The sequence below is a fragment of the Puntigrus tetrazona genome, chromosome 23, assembly GCF_018831695.1.
Source record: "Puntigrus tetrazona isolate hp1 chromosome 23, ASM1883169v1, whole genome shotgun sequence".
NCBI classification, from domain to species: Eukaryota; Metazoa; Chordata; class Actinopteri; order Cypriniformes; family Cyprinidae; genus Puntigrus; species Puntigrus tetrazona.
Window position 1 is genome coordinate 15338391 of NC_056721.1, and position 17171 is coordinate 15355561.

The 17171-nt window shown below is 39.2% G+C and overlaps 2 protein-coding genes across 7 annotated transcripts in view; both read right to left on the bottom strand.

Annotated features, from left to right (window-relative positions):
* Nucleotides 1–668: 668 nt before the first annotated feature.
* LOC122328900 (lysine-specific demethylase 9-like) lies at nucleotides 669–8808 on the bottom strand. The gene is made up of 7 exons (XM_043224966.1): nucleotides 7473–8808; nucleotides 5811–6439; nucleotides 5010–5147; nucleotides 4083–4225; nucleotides 3828–3995; nucleotides 3605–3713; nucleotides 669–2618 (listed from the first exon to the last, which is right to left on the bottom strand). The coding sequence occupies exons 1-7, from the start codon at nucleotides 8056–8058 to the stop codon at nucleotides 2058–2060; spliced, it is 2334 nt and encodes a 777-aa protein (XP_043080901.1). The 5' UTR covers nucleotides 8059–8808; the 3' UTR covers nucleotides 669–2057.
* A 218-nt stretch (nucleotides 8809–9026) lies between these two features.
* The window catches only part of magi3a (membrane associated guanylate kinase, WW and PDZ domain containing 3a), a 126974-nt gene continuing 118829 nt past the window's right edge, over nucleotides 9027–17171 (bottom strand). For 3 of the 6 annotated variants that reach the window (XM_043224960.1, XM_043224961.1, XM_043224962.1), the window contains exons 18-21: nucleotides 16623–16728; nucleotides 15090–15227; nucleotides 14137–14275; nucleotides 9027–11468 (exon numbers count right to left, since the gene is read on the bottom strand). In XM_043224960.1, the coding sequence (XP_043080895.1) occupies nucleotides 10750–11468; nucleotides 14137–14275; nucleotides 15090–15227; nucleotides 16623–16728 (1102 nt within the window). In that variant the 3' untranslated portion in view covers nucleotides 9027–10749. Of the gene's footprint in view, nucleotides 11469–13357; nucleotides 13451–14136; nucleotides 14276–15089; nucleotides 15228–16622; nucleotides 16729–17171 lie in introns of all 6 variants that reach the window. The other 3 variants (XR_006247853.1, XM_043224964.1, XM_043224963.1) reach the window with 3 other exon arrangements.

Below are 17171 nucleotides of genomic sequence, written 5' to 3' on the forward strand. Positions count from 1 at the left end.
AAGTAGAATTCGTATCACAGAGTAAGTGTGATGACTTTTTTTTTTTTTTTTTAAACGATAATACATACCCAATCTTTACTTATTGCCAGACTTTATGAAATTCCATCACAATTAATGCTTTGTACAACTTGAATAACATCAATTAGCTTAATAGCAGACAATTATAGACTCAATAAAAGGCACTCATTTATAGAGGATGCATTTGATTAGGGAAAGCCATTAGATAATTTGTTGAAACCATAATAAATGTAGACTGATTGGCTTGCTGGTGTGAAATTACATTCAAATCAGTCATTAGCAATACTTGGAGTCAACAGAGAAGCACAACTACTGCCCATAACCCTTTCAGAAACACTAAATGCCTGCTTAAGACTTAATCCCGTTCAGAAGAAACACATCAACATGTGCAAAAACGTTACTGACACGCAACTACACTCTGCAAGTGAAAGCTAAAATGCAGTCATCCAACTATCTGGGAAAGTCACCCTAGGGCGCTTATCGTAAATTACTATGGACAACTTCAGTTCAAACACACAGGAAACAAGTGTTATGCAATAGCACTGGACATGTGCCTTCTGCTACTATACTCATAAATAATATAAAACGCTTGATTTTTGGGTAGCAGATTATGGGAAGAGCAACATACGATAACAGTTTTCTTGTGTACAAGAAAAACAGGAGTTTATTCATGCCTTATTAATGTATATTACTGTGTTAATTCATATTTGCAGTGACGGATTTTCAGAAAAATAAAATAAAAATGAAACAAAGTAACTTAAAATGGCCAAAGCAACAAGATTAGTCATTTGGGACATTTTTTTAAAAAGTGGTGACGATGACAGACAAAAACAGAAGTTCAGAACATTATAAAGAAAACCGAAATGATTTAAAAAGGTTTTCCGTTGTGATTCTAAAACTACTCCGATAGCATGAGCACAGTTGTGTAAAATCTGAATGGAACCTTGTTTAGATGATCCATCTGAATCAAGAGACCTTTTCCTTTACGTAAAGCTCATACGAACACGTCAGAATTACAGGTTCAGTCAAAACCCCCAAATCTGAACGCATCCATTAGATTGCTATAAAACTTCAAAGCAAAGTAAAAGGAGACTTGACCAAATGAAAAGGCATCAGTATGTTGCCCCTGAGTGTAGGTTTGGTTATTTACATTTCCATCTAGTTTTCTGCTAACATCCGGACTTGATGGAACATGTCTTCCTAGTCAAAAATAAAAACAAAGCACAACGGCTTCTGCACACAATACAGACAGAAAACAAACATGACAAATTAATTTATGATCATGATCTTAAAAAGACTCTTTTGGACAAAAATAAATAATTAAAATGAACAAACAAAATGAACAACCTTCTTGCGGAGGCCGAATCCTATTTCCTGCATACATGAGAGGTAACGAACAAGTTCCTCTTTGATAATTACGGCTATTAGTCATTCAAAAAATAAATCATTTTCCTTTAAGCGAACCAGAGAAAGATCAACGAAAAAGCAAATATCTCTCACTTTAAATCGATGCCTACTCACTAGTCTAGCTTAAATGTGTCATATATTTCAGTGACAAAAAAAATAAAAAATAAAAATAAGACTATTCATCTCTTTTAAGATATGATTGCTGCTCTCCACTTGTGACAGGCACTTTTTTTCCTTGTTTTTGTTTGTAGAAACCAATTAGAAGTTACCATGATGCAAATGACGCCTGGGAAACATGAAAAGTCCCTCTTGAGAGATAGTTTGTCTCATTTATAATAATAATAATTATTATTATTAATAATAATAATATATAAACAAATATAAAACAATACTGAGTAATCAGCAAAAATATATTTCAAATTAAATACTTTGGCTGAGAAAAACCTAAAAAGTACTCACGGGGTCATTTCCTTAACCAAACGCTAAAAAAGAAAAATATACAGTCTTCATCATTTTTAGGCAAAATCCAGATATTCCTTTTTTCTTTTTTTTTTTTTTACACTGCGGAATGTCAGTCAAGTCTGTTAGGTGAAATAAAACCCCGTCCCTCTGCAAAAGAAAGGATCTGGAAGTTATTCAGGGATCTCTGTAGACCTGCTGCCGTGGAGCGAGGAGTCTGATGCAGGCTCGGCGGGAGCCTGTGGAAGCATTTGCTCTGGTGTGGGCGAGGACAGAGGGCAGGGTGCTGGGACGGGGCCGGCGGGAACAGTGTGGGCGGATTTAGCCGGCTGCGGAGGTGCGGGCTGAGGCTCTCTGGGTGGCGTTGCAGGCCTCTGGAAAACCAGTTCGTCCGTTTTGGCCACTCCGCCTTGTGCCGTGTCCGCTTGTAGCCGAGCGCAAGAGGTGACTTTGGTGTCTGGGTGAACAGGGGATGAAGAGGGAGGAGGACAGGATGTGGAGCACAGGTCCTTGGTCTTAACGTCCTTCGACTCTTCCTCTTTCTGTTCCTCGGAGTAGTACTGCTTTAGACGGATGTGCCAGGCGAGGCTGCACACGGCCGAGACGGTTTTGAACTGGTGGATCACGTTGCGAGGGATGAAGTAGATGTCGTCGTCACAGAGCTGCACGCGAACGTAACGGATGCCTTCTCGCCGTAGCTGGTTGAGTTTGGCGTCATCCACCCACTGGACACACTGTAGAGAGGGGCATTATGGGAATGCTGACCTATTTTATACCGTCTATCTGTATGTGGTCTTTGCCTTTTACTTGAAGAGAAAAAAAAATTGTGATAGTGATATCCAACGCATGTAATATTACGTTACTCATATTTGCAATTTCTTGTACTTCAGTTTAGCTGATGAGTATTCTTGAAACAGAAATAATTAAAAAGCAAAGATCTGTTGACAACAAGTGCTGTGAAAACAGTTTGACAAAAGAAGTTTTAATGTTCAATACTATTTTTGATATAAATGGAATAGCCTCAACATTAACAGTTTGAACAGTATCAAAGTTAACAATTTCTAAAATCTGAGATTCCTCAGGAATGCTAACACTAAGTGGGATAATAATAATAATAATAATAAATACTTTTAATAATAATTATTACTATTATTATTACTACTGTTAAATTAATGCATATAATAAATGCTTAATTCATTTATTATTTGCATTATATTTCTAATAAATCATTTTTACAAGTAAAAATACAATGAGTGAATTTCTTCACTGGTAGAATTGCATCCTCAAGCTTTTAACTGCACTGACACCTTTAAGTGCCTGTGACCGGTTTACAAACTCTTCTCAATAAAATATGATTGAAATGCTGTAATTATCCATCTACAAATATGTGGGATATTACGCAAATATGAACAAAGTGTAACAGGCTCAGGTTTCAATCAAAAAAAAGGTTTGCAGTATTTACTGTGAGCTGAGCCATGAGAGTAAAACACTGACGCACTTTGCTCTTAAACGGACTACATAAAATACACACTGCATCAGCTACAATTAAATAAATAAATAAATAAATAAATAAATGAATGCTGAACGCAATAGAACATTGTCATCCCATAAAAAAGTCCTGCTCATGAGTTGTGCGTGCACAACTTAACTTGCCATGCTACCCATGACTGTCATAAACACACAAGCTCAACAATCCAGTTAGCAGTAACACAGCTCCTACCTGGGACACAGGTGGCTCATACAGGTCTAGCTGAAGCCTTTGAACCACATCATTGAAGTCCTCAGCGTGAAAACAGACCACATCTTTGGTTATCCGTGGCCGGTCACTCCTGTGTGATGAGGTGATTACATCAAAGGTCAGTTTATCTGTGGTTAATTACACGCGTCTTTTTGCATGTACTACCGTGTGCATGCGTTTCTGCACGGCAGATGGCTGCGCTCACCATTCCCCAAACTGCACTGCTTTCAGGACACCCACAGCTGCTGTACTCTGCCAGTCGAAACTCTGGCCAACGTGATCAGCGTGAGCTCGTGTCCGATCCTCGAAGAGCACCTCACGCGGTTCACTGGTTCTCGGGAGATAATGCAAGTTTTTGACCTCGTTCATTGATCTACAAACAAAATGAAAGCGTTTTGTGAGCTTTTCGTGAACTGTATTAATCGATTAAATGTAATTCAATTCAATTTTGCAGTGATACCTTCGTCTCTTGAACGGAGATTTAGGCATATCGGCTGTGGGGACCATCTGCTCTCCTGGTCTCACCCACATGATGGGACCATCATCACTCTGAGACCTGCAGTCCAGCTTTAGGCTAGACAGGCCGCCCCATGGCAAAGTCATCTGCGTAAACAAATAAACCCAAGTCAGGAAGTTCAAACAATGCAGTAGTCTTGCCCTGGTTATTGTCTGAAAATATGAATACAAGAAACAATTGGATGAAGAGTTCTCTTTCCTGTGCGGACAGATTGAAACAGGACATTGGGAACATATCATAAATGTAAATATAAATCAGTCATGACATTATTATTGGCTTATATAAAGGTGCATTTTATTCTAGAAAAATATGTATTCCCAGTATTTTGGTCTGTTCATTTTGCCAACTAAAGTTTAATTGTCACTAAAGTTCGGGTCATTTTTTCTTTTAAAAAGAATTATTACCATCATCAAAGATACTTAATAAAGATATTAAAAATACTAAAACAAACTGATGTTGTTGTTTATTTTAAATCAAGCCTTGAAAAAAAAAAAAAAAAAAAAGCCACAGAATTTATTATTTATTTTTTTAAACAGCACAACTCTTTGCATCATTAAAAAAAGAAAAAAATCATATCTGGAAAATCTTTAAAGAGACTGGAGTAATGACAGCTTCAGCTTTTGGATGGTATATCTCGCAGCAAATAAACCTGGACTAATCCTCACAAATCTCGTTTTTTTTTTGTTATCGCGTTTTTAAATGGAAAGAGATGCAAACAAAATCCTCAAGTGTGCAAGACGACACCATTCATCTCAGATCGTAAGACACTCTGCTGGCACACAGTGCATTGAAACACACCATCTGCACTACAACACACAGTCAGCCCAAAGCCTTTCAAACTCATTCATCTGTGAGAGATTATGTCCTAACCTTCAGAAACGGAGACTCCTCAAGCATGTCCAAGAACTCTGGGAAGTAATCGCCCACCTCCTCATCTACCGCACCGACCAGACTAATTTGCCTCATGGGACCAGCTCTATACGTCCCAGAGCAGTACGTTCGGCTCACCTGCAACACAAAAGCACTTCAGATGCAGGAAACAACCTAAAACACACATGCTTTACCTTAGTGTGCATTAAAAAAAAGAAAAACCTAAACTGAAAAGATCCTAAATGAAAACTTCAGTCTTTTTTTTTTTTTTTTTTTTTTTTTTTTACGTTTTTTGATACAGAGATGCACAAGCCACAGTCATGTTGTTTGCTGCTTTAAATGCTCAGGCTCTTTTAAGTTTTAAAACTCTTTTAATTGGTTTGTATCATCTGGAAAAAAAAAAATCATTCAGTAAGTGACATTTTTAATTCATGTCATTATTGCTTTACTTCTTAAAGAATTATAACAAGATTTACACTAATATGGTTTTTAAGCCATAACACAAAAATAAATTGACTGAACTGCGATTCTCCTGTTTGTTATGGCAATGAATGCAACACTTTCAGTTTGTTGAATCTCTGAGACAGCAGAGTAAATTATGTCTACATCACTCACGGCTGTTAATGTACTTTGAACTGCCACCTTCTAGCCACCTGACTCGTGTAAATAAATGCACCTGCTTTAAAAGTCCTTTAAAAGGGGGAAAATGAGTCGTATATGGCTGCATATCCAAATATATCCCGCCGAAAACAAGCCACGGCACAACGCAAAATTAATGCAAAGTGCAAAGCATCAACCTACCTGGGAGTGGAAGTTGGCAATCGTGGTGGTCTCGATGTCCTTTTTACCAAGGATTTCCATCTTGACAGGTGTATTTGGGAAATTGAAGGCAAAGTAGTCCAAGAAATCGGGCAGGTAGGCAGCCGCTCCGTGCACCACTGCGAGTGCGTAGCGTGCGGCTCCTTTAGGGTGTTCAGCAAAGGCAAGATCCAGAAACTCCTGAGCGAATCTTTCAGTTTCTCCCGGTCGCAGTAAAGACAGCTCATCAGCGTAAGCGTGTAGAACACACGCCCCTCCGTTGGGCTGCTTTTCCTCATGGATCAGCCTGCTGAAGGACGTGTTGGTCTGAAGCCACGAGCTGCGGATGAAGTGGTCTCGGTGCGAGAGGAACGACTTCTTCTCGGCTTTGGGAGTTTGACACTCACCTAAGCCCGGACACGGCTTTTCATCTTTAATGTACGCATGCAACAGAGGGTCTTCAGAAGAAGGCTGAGCATCTTCTGCCAATCCCGTACACAGCGTCTGGACCTCTTTGTTGTGTACGCGCAACTTCTTGCCACGCTCATCTTCACGATGCCGCCGCTTCTTTTTCTTTTTCTTTAGAAGGTACTCCTCCAAAGTCTGGGTTTTGCCATTCTCATTATGGAGCTCTGAAACGATCAGCAGAAATGGTAGAACTTAGACTATCAACTGTTTCTAAAGCCTTTACCCGTGTAAAACTGTAAACATGAAAATTATTTTTATGTTTAAAATGTTCTTAGATACTACTAAGTCCAGCAATATTGGATTTGGGGGTCCTGAAATAAGTTCTCTCTGTAACACTCTATTACTTCATATTTAATACTACATTTATACCAATTTATTCTGGGAACAATAACAATTTCTACCATTGTTATTACCCGACTCATTCATTCTTACAAAAAAAAAAAAAAAAAAAAAAAAAAAAGTTTAGTGGTTCCATGTCACAATGATAGACGGTAATAATCTGGTTCTGCGTTTTCAACTCTTTACACAAAGTTAAGGCTGCTCAGTGCCTGCTCGAAAATCTATGTAAAGAGATAATGGCACATAAAAGACAGGCTAAATTAAGTTCACTCTGACCCACATTAGCCTCTGGTATCAAAGCATGCAGTTGTATTAGGTGTGTGAAAGCACGCGTTCTGTGCAGCAATAAACATTGCGTAAAGACGACTAAAAGCAACTTCAAGTGAAGTGCAAGTGATTACCCTACTTAGTATATATGGTAACGTTACCGCGAAACGCCAAAACAGCAACGTATTCTGTCTATAAACACGGCATGGTTATGATATAGTGTTACTTAAAAGCCATACTAGTATCGTGTAACTTGTGTTTGTGAAATTACAGATCAGCTTAGTTACAGCGAGTTTAGTAAACAGTAAACACGACGGCCGTAAAGGGAACGCCACTAACACTACACAGCGAAAAGGCGTTTGGTCGCATTTTATTCAAAAACTCTTTTGACAGCGGTGAAAAGTTTCCTTCTCATGAAACGTAGCAATTCCGTTCGTTCGCACGTACACGGAGCTCTCGTGAATGGGGGCGTGCTCGCGCATGGGTTAGCAGCGGAGGCTAACGGCACTTTCTTCGTTCACTTCTCAAGTTGGAAGGCTGCCAGGAATATAAAACCGCCCGGCTTCCGTCTAAACGCTATTAAAAAGTTACCTTTCTTCTTCTTGCATTCGCCCACTTTGACGTTCGCCTCGGCGTTTTCTTTCTTGGGCTTGAGTTTGGCGTCCTTCTCGATGTGTTTGGGCTTGTTGTTGGGGGTCTCGGCCTTCGCTACTTTGAGCGGCGTGAAAGTGAAGAGCGGGGAAGGCGGCAGGACTGTCTTCTGCGGGACGTGAGCCGCCGCTGGTGTCACTTTGCGCGGCGGCCATCCCGGAGGTAATTCTTTCTTGGAGCTGTGATGGTGATGATGGTTGTGATGGCGGTGTTGCACAGGTGCCTGCTCTTTGCTGAAGTTGCGCGCTTGGCTGTTCTGTTGTTGGTGCGGTGGATGCGCTCGTTGTTGGGCATGTTGGTGATGGTGTTGGTGGTGATGTAGCTTTATTTTCTTCGCTTCCTTCTCCGCTTTCTCGCGCTTGTCATCGGACGGCGAACATTCTCGTTTTTTCTTCTTTTTCTTCTCTTTGGCGGCTTTGTCGAAGCTGTCCCTGCTCTTCTCCTCTACTTTGACGCGCAGTAGATCGACCTGTGCAGCCATTTTGCACGTAAATTTAAAAGGCTTTAAGAGGGACTTTTTGCGCATGTCTATTGGGAGCTGTAGTTCTTGTGTCAGGAGCCAATCGGCGCTCACGCGTTTGTAGTTTTTCCGCCAGGAGCGCGCGTGCGCACAATCGGCAGCTTTGTGGGTAGTGATGTTTCTGGGCCGCCGTGGTTCAAGGGCTGCGTGCGCTGCTGCACGCACCGCGGCCGGTAACTGACGTAATGCTGTAGCAGCTTCAGGGGCTGGGCGGTACCGTGTCGTTGAGAGGAGATAAATGCGCTCTGCGCTGCCCTCACGACTAACAAAAGAGCAGCGCGCTACATCCTGGAGCTAATAGCGTGCTCGGTGTCGGGTTTCTTTGGTGGGCGTTTACGCTGGACGCTTTCTTGCTAATTGGGCTATTTTTGGTCGGTCTATGTAACGTTATACGACCTGCGTCAGACGGAAGGCTTCGCTACCGCCTGTTATTGGCGGCACGAGCGTCGCGTTTTTAAGTCGGCGGTGTCAAATTAAAAATAACCGTGTCCGATTCGTGCGCGAATCGTTTATGTGAGTCGGATCTTTTCAGGCATCCATTGAACCTGTTTACAGAACCGTGCCGTTTTCCCCAAAGGCACCAGCGAAACCGAACGGAGCTACGATCTACTTTAAGATGCTTCGGGGAAACGCAGCTTAAACTGTTCGCGAATCGGTCCGCGATTCTTTCGATTCAGCAGCTCGCTGACTCTTAAAAAACAAGAACCGATGGTAAGACCGTTTTGTGCAATGGGGAAACGTTAAATAAAAATACAGAAAATGTGTTGCTTGTCCGTGTGACTTGTTTTAAACAGGTTTCAAGTTAATTGTCGTCGAATCGATTTATGCACTGGATCTTTAATGTGATCTCTTCGAAAGAACCTGTTCACAGATGTTGAATCAAACTTCCCATCACTTTTGAGTGAACCCCCCTTAAATATGCACTTTCACTCGTGTGAAAATAATGTAGGAAATCAGAAACTGATTAACAGGCATCTTTTCAGTAAATCTTTATTCATCAGTGCATGAACAGAAGGTCATGACCAGATTAATTTCTTTAACCTCTCTCTCTCTCTATATATATGCTTATACTCTCAATTAATTAAAAAAATAATGGAGCGATTTATAGATTTTGTTTTCTTGTTTTTCCCCTCACGAAGGCAAGTTTTATACAGGTGCTGTACATTGTATTTTTATAAACATTTACAACTACCACAATGTAGAGACCACAAGGCTTTTTTGTGTAAGATAAAGCAATGCAAGGCCACAGTATCATACATACAACCTCATGACATGAGATGCGCTAGAGAAACGAGCTACAAAAGGGTTGAGATTAATGACCACGAAGCAATCATAAACCGTATTAGAAAGTATTCACATTTTTTCATCAGGACAAAACAGAAGCGCTGTAGCATATGCGATGTCTGGCTGATTTCGGCTCCGTCCGTACGGACGCTGAATATTCATGGTATTTCAAAAATACTGTTAAGAAAAAAGATATTAGACGTTGTTATATCTTGCGTCTGAATCTGTGCCAATTGTTTGAGGCTTTAAGAACCTGATGAATAACATCCAACACGTTCGGTACATAATTCAGAGCTACATTTCCCTTGGAGATGAGACAGCATCTTGACATTTAATCTCAAAGACACAGATGCACAAAGACACTTTAAATGAATGTGAATTCCCAATACTGGGAATACTATGCAGTATTGATCATCTGATGTGCTAAAAGGAATAAGAAAAAATATGTTAGATCGGATAGTATGCAAAAATATATCTGAATTTCTCCCAGTTCCGCTTCACCTGCTAATGATACCAGCGAACATTTGATCCCAAATGTACACGCCTTGCAAATGCTCCTCCGGGATTAACTGTAAAAGCTATAGCACTGTGAAAAAATATGTTTGTTAGGAAGCCGAAAGTCGTTTCGGCAAGCTGGAACACTAATAAGTGACCTGGCTCAGAATGGATACAAATATCTATACCTCTATACATGTATATGTTTATATCATCATATTCATTTCAATAAATTACATATGCGTCTTCATCAACACACAAGTAGTAAACAATATACTTAAACCACAAGTTTCTGGTCTTTTAAAGAAGGATATGTGGAAAATTCACCACAGAAAAGCTGAAGAATGCACAGCCTACACTGAGTCACTTCTCAGGACTGGATCTCGAGGACAGGTGCATCACTGGAAAAGTCTTTGTAAGGACATGCGGCGAATCAAAGATGGAGAATCAGGGATAGTTTACCCAAAAATCTTTTTTCTGTCTTGTTATTAGTAAAGGATTTTATGGTCCACCCTACACAATAGAAGTCAGTGGTCACCAAATTGATTTTGTCACCAACATTTTTCAAATATAAAAGATATTTTCGAAAAATGTTGATGACGAAATCAATTTTGTTCCGCAGAGTCATACCAGTAAATACCGACAGAAGTTTCATTTTTGGCTGAACTATCCCCCCTTTTTAAATTACTAACAGATTTTAAACCTTCACAGAAAAGCATCCTTCATGTTATCGTCACGAGAGCAAAGAGACATGGATGAGTCTGTAGCTGCAGTCTGATTGGCACAAAACAAAACTCGTATTGTTTGTGGACTCAAGCAAACTCTGCATGTTATCAGTGTAGCTGATGGTCATACAAAAAAAAAAAAAAAAAAAAAAAAATCCACAGTGATTCACATCAGTAACTGCTCCAAAACACACTAGACTCCATGCACCGGAGGCTGAACCCTCGTGGAGCTGGGCACCTTCCAGGGGCCTGGGGTTATTGGGGCTCTCTTGGTGGCAGGGTCTTGAGGGACGCCCTCAATGTCCTCTGGTCTGTCTCGTGCTCTATGGTCTTTCCGGTTGAGGGTACCGCTCTCAGACCTCTGAGGTTCTGCTGTCTTGTATCTATCACTGCCACCTCTTGAGACCTCAGGTCTGGTTTCTCCCGTTTCCCTGTCCTGCTTGTGCATAGTGTCCTCGTCTTTGTATCTCTTTCCAGAGTTAGGCTTCAATCCGTCAGTGGCCTTTTGAGGCATTTCCTGTCTGATCCCACTGTTTTCCTTCTTGGGCTTTCTGGGGCTCGCGGATCGAGGTTCTCGTTCGCTAGGTTCGTTCCTGTTGTCTGTATTTAGACTCTTTTTTGGGCTCCGCGAGCGTTCTTTCCCGTCCTGTCTTCGGGGGAGTGTAAAATTGTCATTGTTGTCGCGAGGCATGCTTGGGTCACTCTTTCTAGTTTGCTGCTTGGCGTCTCTGTACTGTTGGCGAAGTTTTCCGTGCGAAGCGGTCATTGGGTCGAAGAAGAGCTCCTCGGGTGGAGAGGGATTCATCTCGGGGGAGTGAGAGATGGTGGATGGAGATGCTGGTGTCGACGGCTCATTGGATGCAGAATACCTTGGAGAGTTTGCAGATGGACCTTTCATCATGTCCTTAACGTCTGTAATACAAAGTATGGTAATAATTAGTGTCGGAAGATTGAGAAGAACTATAAAACCATGCACTCAGTCTGTTTTGTAAAATGTAAAAGAGGAAATGTGACTTTTTGGTTAGTAGGATGTTTTTTTAATTTTTTAATTAATTTTTTTTTTTTTAGCAAGGATGCATTATGTTGATTAAAAATTGACAGTAGAAGCAAATATAATGCTAATTTTTTTTTTATTTGAAATGAATGCTGTTCTATTAAAAGTTGTTATTGCTAATAATCCTCAAATTTTATTATTGTTTTCACAAAAAAACATTAGGCATCCCAGTTGTTACATGGATATAATAAGAAATGTTTCTTAAGCACCAAATATAAATATACATTCTTAAGCATATAACAATAATTTCTGAAAAACCATGTGATACTGAAGACTGGAGTAATGATGCTAAAAAGATTTGCCATCACAAAAATGTACATTTTAAAATATGCTAAAATAGGCTAAATGATATTTTAAATTGTTAATATTGCTATTTCACAATATTAGTGTTTTCCATATTTTTGACTGCTCCAAGTAAAATAAAACCTATTGATAGAGTATAACTGGAGTTTATTTTTAAATGTATACTTTCAAATGTGCTGTTCATTTCTCTGCGTGAAACTTTTTTAATGAAGAAAAAAATGACAGAGTGCATGTTTAAACACTGCGAATTGGATTCGGCAAATCTATAGAATACAACTGATAGACTGAACATAATTAACCTGTCTTCTGAAATGCATTTCAGCAGAGACATTCTCAATTAAACTGTCACAGTTTTCAGTCTTCTGTGGCTTTTGGCCTCCAGATACAGTGACACATATCAAGCAGCTGAAACCGACTATGAGAGAGTCAGACCCTGAATGGCAAAGTTGCAATTTTCTCTCGAGATAAAATGTCACGCCACAAGACGTGAAGCAACAAGAACCAAAAATTAAACCAAGCCGGTGGCTCCTGACATGGGTTTCAATTACTTTCTCATTTAACTGTCTGGTAAGAAATATATTTGGTCACATATTTAGTCTCTAAGATTTACCCAGGATGCATCATTCCAAAGCAGTACTCTACTAAGGGCATGTGAACTCCACTTGCAGTTTTGATCAAATTATGACATTTCAGATTACATCTTACTGATAAAAAGAGCTGTCACTGATTAAAATATCTAACCATGATCAGTATTATGCCAGATTTAATTTTTGAATACACTTCCATAATGTACTAAAAATACTTTGTACTTATATACTTAAAAACGATTCTTCAGTCTTTCTTAAGATAAACTAAGTGCATTCAACTGGGCTATTCTGGGACAACGTAAATATGAACTATAATGTGCTTTTAACTTGCTATCTCTGTATTAAAAAATACTTGTAGTACCCTTGAACCCATCCTTCGTAGTATACTTAAATGTGGACTAAATAGTGCGTAAAGATATTAATCGTGTCCCAAAATAGCCCAGTTGAGTATACTTAGTGTAAAAAAAAAACTAAAATAAAGCTTAACTAAAAGAAAGATATTGGATGAAAATGTTAATCTAGCAATGACAACTAATTTTCAAATGAGTACTTCATCTTATTATATACTTACTTGAAAGCAACAATTTGTGCTATACTCTTTAGAAAACTGAATAAGAATGAACACAAAACAGGAAACTGCTCTAGAGAGTGGCCAATAATCACTGCATGGTTATTAAGGGAAAAAATGAAATTGGATTTGCAGAATTCTCATCACTGACATTTCCTTCTTTTTTTTTTAGAGACCTTCAGAATCAGGTTAATTTTAAGGAAAAATGGTTCATTTTTCAAATGAAAGGGAAAGAAAGGCAGAACTGCACATACACAAAATAAGCATAGAGGAGGAAAGCAAAGTTTACCAAAGTTATTAGGGACAGACCAAGAAAAGCAGAGAAGCCTTTAGTGATGCTCTGGTTTCATGTGGAAGCACAGTGTGGAGGAAGAGTTCAGACCTAAACCAGGAAGAGAGAGAGAGAGAGAGAGAGAGAGAGAGAGAGGTGCATAGAACAGTGCCCGGACAGAGAGAAAGAAACCAGCAAAAATTGAGACAGGAAGCATGAGTGACGGCAATGCATGAAGACATAACATGCATATGACCCACATACCCAAATCAAATCACCCAATAGGCCTCATTCACTAATAACTAAAATACTAAATACTTGTGTGCACATTTACCTGTTTTTGCGATTGGTATTGATCCATATGCATGCAATGTTTAGGCAATATAAAGGTAAGTGTGATGATGATAGTAACATTTCAGTAAATCCAGTTCATGGTTATACTCTATACGAGTCTATTCTGTAATAATGTTCTGAACGAGAGTACCCATGTTGCATGAAGCACCTTTAGAAAACACTCTATTGAGAAAAGATAACCGTCACAATACATTTTCAATGGCTTTTTGAAACGGCGGTAGAAAACAACCCCATCTCCAGAAATTGATTTGTTTCTCAGAGGGGAACTTGTCGGCTTCAGGGAACTGATTTTCCTCGGTTCATGAAGCAGACGGAATTCAAATGAGCGCTTCCGCACTTCTGAACAAACTTAAAGAGGAGGTTTGCTATGGAGAATGTTTCTCTCGGTTATGTCGGTTCATTGGCCTGTATTGTTTGAGAGGTCAGCTATTAAATAGACTCACTATGATCAGGCACCAGGCCCAGTCCAGGCCTTAAAAGGAGCAGCACTTTATTTCCGCCGGCCTGGATGAGCTCAATGGCCCGTGTGTGTGTAATGCCCTGCGTGGGTTCACCGTTGATCTCCACGATCTGATCTCCCACCTGCCAGGTCACAAACACACAGTCATTTTAACAAGAACCACTGACGATATCAACAAAAAACATGGATTACTTTGTATTATTAGTTGCATTATTTAATTTTAATTCATTTTGCATCATGTATAATAATAATAATGGGTAAATATTTATTACATTTTACTCATTTATTTTTATTTAAAATACACAATACTGTTAAGAAGCTCAGGGTCAATAAGATTTTTTGAAATTGAAATTTATATTTTCATTCAGCATTAATTGACCAAAAGTGACAGTAAAGACATTTATAATGATTATCTATCTATTATCTACCCAAAGAATGCTGAAAAGTGCATCAGGGTTTTCACAAACAGCTGTTTTCGAAATGGATAATTTTAAGAATTTTCTTTTGAGCACCAAATCAGCATATTTAAAACGTTTCTGACGAATCACGTGACATTGAAGGCTGAAGCAACGGCTGATAAAAATTTTACTTTGCCATCACAGAAATAAATGCCATTTTAGAAACTATTTAAAATAGAATACACTTATTTAGTTATAAATATAAAATTTTTGTATTTGAAATAATTATTAATAGAAACAATTAATAGTAAACTAAATAAATTCATATCTGAATAAAAACACAGCCAGAGACTTTTTTTGTAATCATGAAAAATCATAGCAACCCCAAACCTTTGAATGGTATCGCATTACGCTATTTTACACAATTAACTGAAACATTATGCATTTTTCACTGTTCAATTTCTTAATGTGATGTGTTTCATTGTAAGAATGTATTACGGTTCTTTGTGTATTACGTGTTAAAGTCATATTAGCTCACATGTATTCTGCCATCTTTCAGTGCCGGACCATCGTCAGCTAGTCTAAGGATAAAGAGGCCCATATTATACTCCTTCCCTCCTCTCAGACTGAAGCCAAAACCTCTCTGTCCTCTCTCCAACTCCACAGGATAACAGCCCTAAAAAAGACAGACATCAGTTACGTTTTTTGCATTTGAAAATAAGCAGCTCAACACAGCCTGAATTCAACTATACACCGATCACTTTACATTTAATTGCACTGTAGACTCGCTAAACTATGCAAATGTATTATCACACATTTCTTGCTTTCGTCTACAACACTAAATATATCATAACATTCTGTTTCGAGAGCAAAAACAAACTGCTCTACCGCACCTGTCGGTGCCAATGAGAAACGACACTTGATTTGCATATCCACACTGTCATTAGCGCTATATATTATATATACTATTTCACAAACAGTCACTGTAGCCTATGGTATTAATGAGTGGTGTCAATCGATAAAACAACAGCTAATAAATCAAATATTTTTCTGAAGTGAATCATGAATAATCTCAACGAACAGTGAAGTTTTCAAATATATGTTTATGTTGCAATGACCGCTGACTATAGCCATTCAAACTCATAGTATAATTGAGAGCTGTCAATTTTAACATTTAGTCTTAAAAAAGAACTAATTTAGGTGAACTTAAAACAGTCTTCACATATAAACCCATTATAATAAATGTCATATTTACTTAGCAGAAATATATAGAAAATTGAAGTTATCAGACACATTTTAAATGAAATACAAATGTATCTATTTTCCAATTTTTTTTCTTTGTGCTTTGATTAATAGACATCACAGCATCTGGTTATTCTAGGTATTTCTGTGAGAGCTGCCGCTCCTGGCACAAATATGATTTAATCTCAACACTTCGGGTCTTAGTGTCTCTGTTAATGAGCGATACAGCCCTGGGCTGCTCCAGGACAGTTCTGGAAACCATCTCACAGACATGTTCTTAAATGTGACTTACACAAAATATATTACATGCTTGCACAGTTTTAAGGCAGCTTTGATCTTCTTTTTGGTAGCTTCATGGCTTAACTGACCACGACATTGCCTGCGCGTCGTTTATTTCGCTCCTTGAAATGAAAGGATCCAGGCTACAGCGCACGCTCTTCAACTACACGCACAAAGACACCAGCGATCACAGTACCGCTTGACTCGCGCCTGGCCCTGAAGCGTCTGAAACGTCTCGTTTGATGTGGTCGTAAAGAAGTTCTGCGACTGACTAAACGCGCTCCTTGTCAGTTGAGAGTGGGGTGGCCAACCCTAGCCCTCTCCCTGAGTTAATTGCGTTTAATCATTTTAACGCTTTAATCAGAAAAAATTAATTGCATGCATTAACGCGTTAATTTTAACACCACCAGCTTGAAAGTTTTACATTTAATTTAAACTTCAGAAAACATGGGCTGCATGAAAATTAAGCACTTAAGTAAATTGCATAATAATATGTGAACTTTATTACAGCACCAATTATTGCACGAAGAACTGCCGTCGTCTCATTTACCTGCTTTGGTCCTGAGGTGATGACAGTCCCCATCTCACCCTGCGCCAGGGATTTGTACTCCGCTCGGGCCACAGCGTCCTTCCTCTCCTCCGTTTCTACACCATTCCTAAATGACACACAATTAAAGGCTACTTTAGGGCATTTAATGAACTGCCGCACCGAATAAAAGCATCTCCCTTCATCCAATGCCATGTCATCCAGTGCGGCTGAGAGCGGTTTTGTTCATAAGAACGTGCAATTCAAAATTGTAATTCCCATAAAGAGGCTGAGGGTCTCTCTTCCGGACCTCAATGGTCTGCGGAGCTCATTACATCCTTTTGTTGGCCTTAAGTGTGAACAAATCTTAAGCAGTGGCTGTCCCTCTTATCCGAGCTTTGACTGTGGAGCGAGTTCACAACAAGTCTACTCAATTTTATGCTGAAAAGAATGACCCGCACCATGTGTTCGGGCATAAAATGAAAGGAGAGGTCGTGAGCGTTCTTGACAGAGGAGAAAATGGAAAGAGGTAATTGAAATTGGAAAGATGTAGAAGTGGAGAGGGCAGGGTGT

What these genes read in the sequence shown, in the direction of transcription:
- LOC122328900 (XM_043224966.1), bottom strand. Translation starts at nt 8,058, where the DNA reads ATGCGCAAAAAGTCCCTCTTAAAGCCTTTTAAATTTACGTGCAAAATG. An exon ending in TTGCCAACTTCCACTCCCAG is followed by an intron (nt 5,148 to 5,810) that starts GTAGGTTGATGC and finishes TTTGTGTTGCAG; the next exon opens with GTGAGCCGAACGTACTGCTC. An exon ending in AGGAGTCTCCGTTTCTGAAG is followed by an intron (nt 4,226 to 5,009) that starts GTTAGGACATAA and finishes TTGTTTACGCAG; the next exon opens with ATGACTTTGCCATGGGGCGG.